This window comes from Nicotiana tabacum, chromosome 22, assembly GCF_000715075.1.
Source record: "Nicotiana tabacum cultivar K326 chromosome 22, ASM71507v2, whole genome shotgun sequence".
NCBI classification, from domain to species: Eukaryota; Viridiplantae; Streptophyta; class Magnoliopsida; order Solanales; family Solanaceae; genus Nicotiana; species Nicotiana tabacum.
Genome location: NC_134101.1, coordinates 16,953,669 through 16,966,766, shown reverse-complemented (window position 1 = coordinate 16,966,766; position 13,098 = coordinate 16,953,669). Strand labels below are relative to the sequence as shown.

At 35.2% G+C, this 13,098-nt stretch overlaps 2 protein-coding genes across 2 annotated transcripts; one reads left to right on the top strand and one right to left on the bottom strand.

Moving 5' to 3' along the window:
* Positions 1 to 2,806: 2,806 nt before the first annotated feature.
* LOC107814839 (putative folate-biopterin transporter 3) lies at positions 2,807 to 7,975 on the top strand. Its single transcript, XM_016640314.2, has 5 exons — positions 2,807 to 3,392; positions 5,997 to 6,256; positions 6,560 to 6,655; positions 6,731 to 6,901; positions 7,062 to 7,975. Exons 1-5 carry the CDS (start codon positions 3,029 to 3,031, stop codon positions 7,671 to 7,673), a joined length of 1,503 nt encoding a protein of 500 aa, XP_016495800.2. The 5' UTR covers positions 2,807 to 3,028; the 3' UTR covers positions 7,674 to 7,975.
* Positions 7,976 to 9,371: 1,396 nt separating this feature from the next.
* Positions 9,372 to 11,784, bottom strand: LOC107814840 (aspartyl protease family protein At5g10770-like). Its single transcript, XM_016640315.2, has 2 exons — positions 11,472 to 11,784; positions 9,372 to 10,967 (listed from the first exon to the last, which is right to left on the bottom strand). Exons 1-2 carry the CDS (start codon positions 11,632 to 11,634, stop codon positions 9,703 to 9,705), a joined length of 1,428 nt encoding a protein of 475 aa, XP_016495801.1. The 5' UTR covers positions 11,635 to 11,784; the 3' UTR covers positions 9,372 to 9,702.
* Positions 11,785 to 13,098: the final 1,314 nt, after the last annotated feature.

The window sequence follows — 13,098 nt, the reverse complement described above, 5'->3', positions numbered from 1 at the left end:
TCACACCAAATTATTATATAAAAACAACCTCGACAAACAAGAAACGAGGCATGACAATAGGGGATTTAATAAGTTACAACAATTTTTCAACTTAATACTTAAGGGCGTCTACGAATTTCAACCGATATAATTTGCACATATAAACCAAGTACGTACTCGTCACCTCGCATACATGGTTTTCAATTACACAATTTCCATATAAGACTCAATGCCCAAGGGGTAATTTCCCCACTCGAGGTTAGGCAATATACTTACATCGTTTCACAACCAATTTTAAGATTCCAATAAACCTTTGCCTTGCGAATTCGTGTCCGAAAGCTCCAAATATAGTCACAAACAATTCAATATACTCAACACGAATCGTAGGAATTAATTCCATATGAAAATACTAGTTTTCCAACAAAATCCGAAATTTAACTCAAAAGTCGTCCGTGAGACTCACATCTTGGAATCCGACAAAACTCACAAAATCCGACAAACCCATTCAATTACGAGTTCACCCATACCAATTTTATCAAATTCCGATATCGGATTGACCTTCAAATCTTCATTTTACATTTTTGGAAGATTTTACAAAAATCTGACTTTTCTTCCATAAATTCACAGATTCATGATATAAATGAGTATGAAATCGTGAAATATAATCAATATAGGATAAGGAACACTTACCTCAATGTTTACCCATGAAAATCGCCCGAAAATCGCCCAAATCGAGCTCCCCAACTCTATTTTTGTCAAAAATAGTAGAAAACCCCCGTTTATAGGGTCTCAGCTGTTTTGGGCGTTACAGGTAGCGTGTGGCGCTGCCTGCGGCGCTATTTCCAGTACCCTTAAACATCCTAGTGCCAGAGCTAGCGCCCCACGCTACCCTGGGCCGCTCGCGGCAACGGGAAATCTTTTTCGACACGGAAATTGGCATAACTCTCTCATACGATGTCCGAATTCGATAATTCTTTTTGCTATGGCTCCAAAATTTTAATACCGATATAATTCTTCAATCAAAACCGAATTTGGAGCTCATTTGCTTGATGTGATACCGCGTATTCTTGAAGAATCGATGTCGAAAATATAGCAAATCAAGTCCGATTGACCTCAAATTTTGCATACAAGTCGTAATACATCATATGAAGCTATTCAAGACTTCGAATAGTAGAAAAGAGAGTAATAACTCAAATCGACAAGTCGGGTCATTACAGAAGTTTAAAAAAATTAGTATGAAGTTAAAAAATTACACTTTAGATGCACTTAGGGCCAAATAGGTCTGAAATACAACCAATGATTCCATGCACTTAAGGCCAATAAGCCCGAAGTGAAAAGTTGCACTTCAGATGCACTTAATGCTAAAATGTGTGAAGTCCAACAAATATTTTTTAATCTTAAGGCCAAATAAGTTTGAAGTAAAAAATTACACTTTAAATGCACTTAAGGCCAAATAGGTCTGAAGTCCAACCAATGGTTTCATGCACTTAAAATCAATAAGTGTGAAGTGAAAAATTGTACTTTAGATGCACGTAACGCAAAAAGGTCTGAAGTGTAACAAATGTTTTCCTACACTTAAGGCCAACAAGTCTGAAGTGAAAATTTGCAATTCAGATGCACTTAAGGCCAAGATGTCTGTAGTGCAACCAACGTTTTCATGCACTTAAGCCAAATAGGTATGAAGTGTAAATTGTTTAGAAACATAAATTTGTTATTTAAATTTTAACAATCGAATATACGATTTAATACCTAAATCTACTCCAAATGAGCTCAAATTTGCAACATAACCTCCAAATATCATCAAGAACAAACCCCAATCATCAATTTGTCAAAACAACAATAAATCTAACGAGCCAATTTTGCAATTAAGAAAAAGAAGAAGAAGAAATCCTAAGCAATAATAAAAAATAAAGTGCCACAATAACTCACTAGTGTAAAACACATAAACTATCTTCAAATATGTTCACAAATATCATATAAAAGCACTGTTACCCGAAAAAGAAGAAAAAAAAAAAAGAAGAAGAAAAAAGAAGAAGAAGTAAAAGGAGAAAAAGCCTGAAGTTGTTGGTACAAGTTAAATGAGACGACCAAATAGGTACAAGTTAAATTGGGCGACCAAATAGGGCAGCATGCAATTTTTACTCGATGATTGAGACCAACTTATGTGCATGACCTCTACCTGACTGGTTCGGCTGGTTTGCGCAAATGTCCAATTTTTAGGCCAATGTTCATATTTTATCCTTATTTTAAAAAATTGTGCAATTATAGCCCTTAAAAAATCATCCCTTCCGTACAATGTTACACTCAGGTCCATAATTTGCTTATATAATATTCAGTTTGCTTACAAAATATTAGATTGTGGTCAACATTTTTAATAACTTATAAAATTTTAGATCATAGTCTAACATTTTTTATAAGATTTTTAATTTTCTCAAAACAAATCTTTAGGCCGTAATCTAAGGGCTACCAGTTGCAAGATAAATAAAAAGAGAACAATTAATTAAATAACTTATAAAAAAAGGACAATCGACGAAAATTTCATGGCTGGATCAGACGCCTAAGTTCACGGTGGCTCGACCAGTATGGGCTAGATTGGCCATTTTCTAACTTTTAACGTTAGAATACTGGAAACGGATAATCTGTAAATAACATGTACTGGGGGAAAAAGGTTTTGTTTGCCGTTAGTTTTCAAACATTGACCAACGGTAGGATGTATTTTGCTCATTGTATTAAACTTTAGGATGTTTTGTGTTCATATAAATATTTAAAGGATGAAATTTAAGTTTGAGAGAGTATAATTTAGGATTGTTTTGGTCCAAAACTCGTCATTCAAGTCAACACATCGATTTGGTTACGCGATTTTCTTCTTCCTCGTCGACGTCGCGCTGTTTACTTGACTTTACCAGTTTTCCGTTACCCATTTCACACGTCGATTCAGTCCATCATTATGTTTCTCGAATTCTAAAAGCTCCTTTGATCGAACTCAAATCATCTAATGCAGAAATAACTTTTCAGATCTGGTTTATCTCTTATCGAAACCAATTGAATAATGGGCCAAGAAGGTACGCTTTTACTTGATGGCCAACTTCAGAGAGAGAAGAAGACAAAAAACAGAATCTTGGGTCTGATTTTAAGGCCATTTTATTGGTTAGGAAAGTTAAGTGAGGAGCTGCACTGGAGCTTCGTGTCAGCTGTGGTAATTGTGTATGGAATAAATCAGGGAATGAGTTTAGGTTTGAGCAAGATTAGTACACAGTATTATATGAAAGATGAACAGAAGTTACAGCCATCTGAAGCCCAAATTTATTTTGGAATTATTCAATTGCCTTGGGTTGTTAAGCCTCTTTGGGGTCTTTTAACTGACACTCTTCCTATTTTAGGATACCGGAGACGACCGTATTTCATGCTTGGTGGTAAGTTCATCATTTGCAAATTGAATTAACGGCTAGTATGATTAGTTTACTTCAATACATTAGCTGCTGCCTGCTAGCTTTAATGACTTTAGTTATGTTTCTATATATATTTTTCTGTTCTTTGTTACATGTTTGTTAAAATTAATCTTAAATTTTGACCATGCAATCCTTTTTTTCTCATTCCCTTTTTCAAGTAAGCTGTGAGCACTTGGGTTTGTTTGCTTAGAAAGCTTCTAAATCAATTAAAAACCACATGTTTTTCTTAGTTCTGTTTCTTGTTTCAGAATTCAACTATGTTTTTATCCTTTGTAAAGTAATGACAATATGATGGCATTGAAATTTGAATCACCATTAAGCATAAGCAACGGCATCAAATTAAGATCAAGCGTGAGGAACAACTGAAATTCCTAGTGTGCTTGGGGTTTCTTATGGCTGTAAAGCTTTATTTGAGATCTGAATCGTTTATTAAGCTATTAATCTTCATTACAAATATGAGTTGACTAATCCTTGGTTTTCATTTTTAAATTTCCTCCCTGTGATACACCAAGGAGCTCCAATCTTGTCCCAAACTGCCATCATTTTGATGATATGAGTTGTTCATACTAGCTGTACAATAGTAACCGTTGGTCTTTAGAAGCTGGTCCATTTCTGGAAACCATGGCAGTAATGAGCCTTTGGTATCTAACAATATGATGTTACTGGGAGATGGAAGAATATTTATGTGTTATTCCAATAGTGACATTGTGACAATTCTTCTTACGTTCATATGGTGATTTTCTCGTTAATTAGAGAAACATTGGGAGATAGAGGCACCAGTGTTTGTTCAAGGAATTCAAAAGGATCAGTAAGAAGATTATTTGCTTTCCTGTTCTTTTGTAGTCCAGCTCAAGGGAGGCCCCTAAAATTTTGAATGCTAGAATCATTGCTCTCTCACTGAGGTCAGACTGGTTCTAGTTTTAAGGAACTTGCTCATGGCAGTTGTGTAGTTCAAAAAATAAGATTATTTGTCCAAGTCATCTGTTCTCTGGGATGAAAATGATAAGAATAGTTTAGAGTACATCTGAAGGCCTTCTTTCTTAATGAAGAATACCGGGGAAGACCTTTTCTGTATTTTTTTTTTAAAAAAAGGGAAAGCAATAGATATGATAGTGAGGAAGGCATAGGGGAGGAAGGAGGATGAGATTGAAAGAAGACATACTGAATATGTAACTTGCTATGGTTCGCGGGTCCAGAATGAGTTTGCTATTTGCAGACTGACCTAAAATGTAAATTCTGTATGTGTAGCTTCTTTACATCATAGATTAATATATATTAAGATATAGAGAATTTGGAAGGCTTAATACAGGATATTATTAAGAAAGAAAATTGGGTTCACATTTTTCTTAATCCAAGTTGAATTTAGAAACAAGAATTGGTATTACATTTTAAAACAAAAGGATCGCAACATGGATTGCTAAAATTTGCTATACCAGTCCGCTACTTGTATCACCTATGGATAGAAATGAGCCGAACTCGCAAAGACCGGAGGTTAGTGCATCATAGTAACTACGATAATATTTTGGTGGTCGAACAGTTATATAGTGACGAAAAGAAAAACGCTAACACCAGAAAGGGGGAGAAAAGTCAGTGGCTCATGGAGCAAAGGATATCAGTTCTTTTTTGTCAAGAGTTATTCTCCTCTCTTTCTTCTACTCACTTTCTGCTTAATTGATTTGTGAAAATGGGGTTTAGTTGTTCATATTTGGCAACACCTTCACTTAGTTTTTGGTTTTGTATGAGGGTAATGCCACCCTTCCATCACATTTGCAACTAACAAATTAATATATGCGCCAAACACAAAGTGCGGGGATATAAGTTCATATCTGGGTGCTTATATGCTTGTGGGGACATAAACAGACTTCATTAGCCATTACATTCCACAAAACATGGCCTTGAACACATGAAAATATGCAAAATCTTGTCACGGCCATTTAATATAAGAAAGTCTACCATAGAAAAGAGAGAAATAAAGTTCCAAAATCTTTATTTTCTGTCAAATCAGCTGAGGTGCTAGACTGTCACCGCAATCGAAAGTGAGTTCTGACAATATTGAATTCTCTAATTGCGGTTTCTATTTTCGCATCTATTTTGCTAGTATGAATTTCAGTTACATCATGTGTGAGTAATGAGTTAATTGCTTTTTTGAAATTGTTGTATGTTCGATAACTTATCTCCTGCAAAATAGGGCCTCTTAACATTCAGTGGAGAATGGGGAAAACTAAATTTTGTGAAGTCTCCAAAGCATGGAGGGAAACACTCAAGTGGGCTGATCTAGTTGCTCTATGGTCAAATTATGTAAAGCCAAGTGTGAAGGATGAAATTGATAAGCACAAAGAACCACATCTACTCTTTTTGTCATATATGGGGAATCAAAAGAAAACTATCCTTTGTGCCTTTTCATGTTTTTTTTCCAGCTGGTATTATGAAAACTTTAACAAATGGATTAATTTGATGTAGCTTGTTTAACAATCTGTTGCATTCAGTAGTCTCCAACTTCCAGCTGCCGTGTAATTGACGTTGCAAATAAAAAATCATTCTTTTGACTTACCTCCCTTTGTTCTTTAGGTTTCATTGGTGTTGTCGCCATGCTTAGTCTGTCAATCAACCAGAACTTACACCTTGCATTTGCTTTGTTGTGCCTAATGGCTGGCAGTGCGGGAGTGGCAATAGCAGATGTGACTATTGATGCATGTGTGACAGAGAACAGCATAAGCCATCCTTCTCTTGCCAGTGACATGCAAAGCTTGTGTGGTCTGAGCTCTTCAGTGGGGCAACTGATAGGGTTCGGAATCAGTGGTTTTTTGGTTCATCTAATTGGATCCAAGGTTTGTTGATTGAGTTATTTGCTATCTTTTTTTTTTTTCTGGAAGTAGTATTCTTTCTGCTTTTGGTTGAGGTTTGCGAATTGATCAAATCATTTTGTCAAGCCTGAGGCTCATTACATGAAAATTAGGGCATTACTATCTCAATAAGATTTTCTTACTTCCTGAATCATATCAGTAACTTAAGCTACTTTAGGTTACTTTTAGATCATAACCATCATGCTTCATGATTAGCTGACTGTTTCAATACCAGTCACTGCTTTGATGTCGCTGATATATTTTCTTGTCTACTGATAACTCTGACAGGGAGTGTTTGGAATTTTAAGCATCCCTGCTGGTCTGGTCATTTTGGTAGGAATGATGTCACGTGAAACATATGTACCCAACGTTGCATATAAGCGGGTAAGTCGCCTTCGCCACTTTAGGGATCCTTATTATCTTTCGTATTTGTCTCATATATGTATGTTTCTGAGACAGGTAAGTCAAAAGTTCTCTGATGCTGGTAAAGCTATGTGGATGGCACTGAAATGCCAGAGTGTTTGGAGGCCATGTATATACATGTACGTTTCTCTTGCATTGAGTTTTCATATTCACGAGGGAATGTTTTACTGGTATACAGATGCAAAGGATGGACCGTCTTTTTCAAAGGTATTTGAATTATATCTCTACAACCTATTGTGGATAACTTTGAAAATGACTCAAGACCTAACTTCCTGCTCATTATTTAAAATTGGTCATTCTTTTCTTTTCGAGTTGGAAAACTATCTTAACACAAGACGTCTGAATATAATTGCCATGGGTTGTGCAGGAGATGGTAGGGTCCATTTCTTCTGTTGGTGCGGTGGGCTCTCTTCTTGGTGTTCTCCTTTACCAGAATGCCTTTAAAAACCATCCTTTCCGTAGCGTACTTTTCTGGACTCAGTTACTGTATGGTGCTTCAGGGCTGGTAGACTTAATATTGGTTTCACGTGTAAACTTAAAATTTGGTATCCCTGACTATGTTGTTGTTGTAAGCGATGCAGCATTTTCTCATATGATCGGGCGTCTCAAATGGATGCCTCTTCTTGTACTCAGTTCAAAGCTTTGCCCCTCAGGCATTGAAGGAACCTTTTTTGCTTTGCTAATGTCAATCGATCATATTGGTATGCTCACAGCATCCTGGGGCGGAGGCCTCTTACTTCATACCTTCAATGTTACAAGGACACAATTTGACAACCTTTGGATAGTGATAGTGATCCGGAGCTGTTTAAGAATCCTTCCAGTTTGCATTCTTTTTCTAGTACCAAGCAGTGATCCGAATGCTTCTATTCTACCAACTGAGATGTTGAAGAGTAAAAAGGGTGACGATATTGTTGAAAATCAGAATATGGAAGTGGCTTCTCTTGTGAGCAGCCTTGACCAGCATTTAGCCGATACATGAGTGCAAATCACAAAACTGGAAAAGTGTACTCCAGTTTGAAACTTATTTTCTCTCCTATGCCGCTGAATTTTGATGCAGCATGACAGAAATTATACAAGATGGGATGTACCAGCTTTCTGGTAAAAAGAAGTTGAGCTGACTGACCATAGTTATTCATCCGGCAAGTCTTACGTTTGATGTATTCCTCCATAATACTTCAGAAAGAATGACCTCGTGAAATTATATGTACGAGTAGTTGTAGTTCTTGGAATCTTGTTCAGACATTGAAATGTGCTATAGTACAGTTGGCTCTGGTCTTGCCGTGATAGAGAGGAGCAAATGGAATCGTTCTGTGGCTGGTGGGCTAAGATTGACCACTAAGTCTAAAAAAGGGCGTTTTGGCTTATGCTTGCATCGGGATAGGCTGTCTACATCATACCCTCTTGGGATGCGGTCTTTTCTCGAACCCTGCATAAAAGCGGGATGCTTTGTGCACCCAGATGCCCTCTTTTTTAGACTTAGTGGTCAATCTTAAGCCTATTGGGATTGACCACTAAGAGTCCGTTTGGATGAGCTTGTTTTAAGTGACTTTTAAGCCAAAAGTCATACGTTAGGAATTTTAGCTTTTGGCTTATTAAAATCACCTTTTTACTTTATCTAAACACTACAAAATGGCCATTTTGGCTTAAAAGCACTTAAAATAAGTTAATCCAAACGGGCTCTAAATCTATCTTGTCTAAAAGGGGGAAAACTACACCACCCTAGGGCCATGAGTGCTAGGGGTGGCAAATGGGCGGGTTGGGTCGGATATTCGCTGGTCAAAAACAAGTAATTCAAAAAAAAAAAATCGAAAAAATTATCCGACCCGATCTGTATTTGAGACAGATAAAAAACGGGTTATCCGGCGGATAATATGGATATCCATATTATCCATGACTTCTTGAATATGATTACTTATGGGGGAATTTTTAGTCTCTCAAACTTGAGGAACCCCCAATTTGAGGCTTTACAAATGTAAAAGTTAAACACATTAGTTATCTATTGCTTATCTATTTGGTTAATCATTTTTTATAATTATTTTTTAAGTGGATAATATGATTCCTATCCATATTCAACTCGTTTTAAAAAATTCATTATCCAATTTATTTTTTAATAGATAATATGAGTGTATAACCATTTCCTTTTACCCATTTTTAGCCATGACTCATAGAACCAAAGAAGGAAAGGACAACTGGCTCGGTTATCAAGACATTCTTATGTGGGCCTAATGCATGTTTTTATGCGCTTGTAAAGAATATGCCAACATGTGACTTCATCCCTCATGCAACTATAGTTGAATCCTTACAAGATGATTAAGCCTCAAACTATTCTAAATGATTTAAAAAATAATCTTTTTGTCAGTCGGTTTGTACAGTGTAGTACTACTATTGTACACTATAAAGATGTCTTGGCAACAAAAATGATAATTATAAAAACCATATTATATGAGTTATAACATTTACTTAAAGGAAAATATTTAAATTGCAGTTGCATATATCGAGGCAATTTTAAAAACTGTTTATATTAGGACAAGCTTCAAAGCAAGTCTGAACTTTACTTTGTAAAATCTTGTCTAATATATTGTTTTCATGTTCAGAAGAATGGACATTATATAGGGCCCAATATATAATGAGGTTGATTTCCAGAAGCTTATGAGATATATCACATTTCAACAGTCTTGATAATAAACAATTTGCACTCATAATTAATATCTAATCCCCTAAGGATGAAGCTCTACTTTTTCTTTATATTCAGAAAAATAGTCCTCTTAAAATTTCATTGCCAACGAGTCACACTATTGGCTACATGCGGAGCTAGGATTTGAACCTTATGAGTTCAGGATTATAATCCTTAATATAAATTCATTGGATTTTTTAATACAAATTTAGGGTTTGAACAAAAGTTATAGGTTCAACCAAACACGCAACTAACCCGGTGGCTCCGACCGCTATTGGCTTGCTTTTGAGAGGATAAATTTTAGGACATAACTTTGTCTTATCTGCAAGAAAACTCAGAAGTTGCATGTTTCTTTTGCAAATCCAACTCGTGACTGCTTTATGTCGTATATGACCCTAGTATTCTTCTGCTGATAATTTCCAATAATTCCTATCTCATCTTCATATTGGAGGCTTGCCAAAGCCAAACATACCTGTGATGCATCACTCTTTACAAAATAAAGAACCCCAGTAACATCCACTTCCATCTCAACACCACCCTCAAATTGCATTTTAATAGTAGGAATGCTCACTTCTTCATATGCAGAGAGATTAAAACAAGTATCAAGAATCGAAAATCCTTGTGCTAAACGGTACCCTGAGAATTGTTTCAAGAACTCAGCTTTTACAGCTTTGTAAATAGTGGGAGGAAGCCTTGTGATAACTGTGCCAGAATCAATGATAATTCCAGATTTTCCAAAAGCTGAATCTTGAATAGTGACCCCACCGATACTAGCCCCGGTTAAATTAAGAAAATAGAAGCTAAAAAGCTGTGGATTAGCAACCATTCTAGTGTAAGAAATGGGTGTAGAATTCTTTAAAACTGAAGTGTCACCACCAAATACTAATGAGCCAGAGGATTTAGCTTCAACTGAAGGCAAACAATAGGAGAAAACACCACCAAAAATCCCAGTAGTTTGAGAAATCAAAGAAAGATTACTCTTTCCAAGTCCCATAAGTCCTGAAGCTAAACCAAACAGACCTTTATTATTCCTGCCACACCCAAAGACAAAATTGTTAACAGAAGTGCTTCCAAGAACCAAATGATCTTGACCAAGTTCACCTTTAGTGTAGGATCCATCTCCATAACTGACAACATAATTACATTTTGTTAAATCATTCCCACATAATCCTGAATTTCCAGTTGCAGATTGAAGAGATTGACACGCCGCTGAGTTGCATGCAACTGATTGATAATTAGTAGAAACAGAAGGGTTGAACAGAGGTTCTGGTTGATTGTAACACAATCTACAAGGTTGGCACTGAACCCATGTTAGATCACTTCCTGTGTCCACAATTACTGTCACATTTCGACCACCTAACGTTACTGTGACAATGTAATTTAGGGTATGCAATTTGACACCAGAAGTTATAGGAATTTTGGTTTGTGATAAAGCTTCAACTTTTCCAAAAATGATTCTTCTGATATTGGCTTGTATTGACCGAACTCGAATATAATCAACTACTAGTTGTTTCTGTAGCTTTCTGTTCATGTCGCCAGTTGATCCAAAACAGTAATCTTTGTGCTTCATTTCTAATACTATTGCTCCATTTTCACTTCCTGGAAAACCATAAAGATGTTTATAATTGACAACTCAGTTCAAATAGGTTTATGCTTAGTGAAGTAGTATAAAGAAAGTAGGTATTAATCCTATCTGTTAAGGAATAAAAAGACTACTATAAATTTGTATACCAACATTTAATTATTAATACAGAGTTTTAAGACCCTAAAGCTTGGCTTATATGGCAACATCACGTATTGACAATCTCCTAGAAAACATTGTACAGCCATTAATTATTAGTGGTAATTTCAACAGCTTAATTGTTTCCCAATCATCACTATTCACTATATATCTTTAAGCCTTGAGAGAAGAATAAAGTGGAAATGTTGAGGTCTTAAAGGTGATGCATAAAATATATAAAAGCATGAAAAGTAGCAAAACTATTAGCAGATCCCAATAAAAGTGTTGATAATATCGCTAGGAAAAGCTAAATGTCCTCTATTAATAATAGGTTAACGAATGATGACTATCTCTACAATCTTGTTTTGCTAATATGTACTCACTTGATTTTTGGGAATAACAACTTTGGTTGTTGCTCTGCTGTGTCCTTTGAAGTGTTTTGAGTTGAAGAATTAGCTTATTTGCTGCGTTATTGCCAAATGCGCCATTACTGGAAGCGAGCATCAGAAAAAGAAGAAGAAAAGTTGAATATGGCCAAAGAGACATTGTTAAAGCTCGCAACTTTTGAAAATGGAATGTGAAGGTATTTAGGAATCAAGAGATTGGAAAAGGAAAAGGAGATGAAAGAATGAGAAGAGAGGAGGTAGAGAGTGGAGTACTGTGGATGAGATTCTAATTAGAAGTTGGATTTTAGGCATGAGAACAAAAAGATCGAAGAGATGGCCAAAAAGGACCCACAAATGCATGAGAAATTATTGGGAATTCACGTGCAGATATATACTCGGGAAAAGAAAGTTAATCTATAGTTACGTTGGACTATGCATTAGCGCATGTCATTGGTTCATAGATAAAGAGTACTCTCACTCGCACTTCACGGAATCAACTGTGACAACTTGCGATGTTCACAAGAACCCAAAAAAATCCAACCAAATCGAACTTGGCCAAAAAAACTGATATTTTTTAGGTTTAGTTTGTTTTTTGTTTTGAATTTTAAAAATCGATCAATTTTGGTTTGGTTTTGATTTTAATAAAAAAATAATCGAAAAAATCGAACCAAACGGACTATAAAAGTAGCTATTAAAATTTATTATTACACCTATATATATGTGTATATTTTTATTTAAAGTTTCTAAAATTTTATGGTATATATTAGTCGTTTATATTTTTAGTCTACTTTTTTGCTATTATAATAATCTAATTTTTTGCCTTTACATTCTAGTTTGATTGTAATTTTCTTTTGCTAAGTACAAGAATTTATTTCATGTTAAAAATAATCGATTTTTAATTGAGTACTTAAATTATTCATCGCTAGTTGATTCAATTATCATCAATATATTTTGGTAAATGATAGATTTCTCAAAGAGCAATTGGTTTGATAGTGTTACGTTGAAAATGTAGTCTCCGAAATATGTGTTTGGTAGTGTATGTCTCATATTTAAGAAAAAACCCGATAAATAACCGAAAAATCGACAAAACCGAATCGATAAAAACCGACTTAATTGATTTGGTTTTTTTTAAGGAAAAACAGATCCAAACCGAACCATGAACATCCGTGTACTACAGTCCAAAGTGAAAGTAGGGCTTCTTCTGTTTGAATGGGAGGCAGTGGAGTTGGTGTTGTCAATTTTGTGTATTCTTTCCCTAATCCCTACTATATGTGTCCATACCACGTAGACCAAACAGTGTATAAAATATTTATACATTTAGTGAATTAGATCACTAGTAATTAAGTAATTATAAGCAAATTTTTAAATAAATATTCGTAACCTATTATTATAGATAAATAATATGATGTTGTAAGTTTTTTAACCCTATGAATGATTACAACTTAAACCGACAGTATTATGCATAGAGAACTAGACGGCAGGCAACGGTGGATCCAGAATTTTCATCAAGGGGTGTCAAAATATAAATAATTAGATACATCAAAAAGTTAAAGGTAGTCAATATATAGTAAATATACATAAAATAAAAAAATTATCTAGCAAAATAGTATAATTTTCCTGCGAA

Bases quoted from the DNA above. Each gene is read 5' to 3' on its own strand.
- LOC107814839 (XM_016640314.2), top strand. From the start codon at position 3,029: ATGGGCCAAGAAGGTACGCTTTTACTTGATGGCCAACTTCAGAGAGAG. The intron at 6,656-6,730 runs GTAAGTCGCCTT...TTTCTGAGACAG, and splicing joins CCAACGTTGCATATAAGCGG to GTAAGTCAAAAGTTCTCTGA. The intron at 6,902-7,061 runs GTATTTGAATTA...TGGGTTGTGCAG, and splicing joins ATGGACCGTCTTTTTCAAAG to GAGATGGTAGGGTCCATTTC.
- LOC107814840 (XM_016640315.2), bottom strand. From the start codon at position 11,634: ATGTCTCTTTGGCCATATTCAACTTTTCTTCTTCTTTTTCTGATGCTC. The intron at 10,968-11,471 runs GTGAGTACATAT...ATGGTTTTCCAG, and splicing joins TTGTTATTCCCAAAAATCAA to GAAGTGAAAATGGAGCAATA.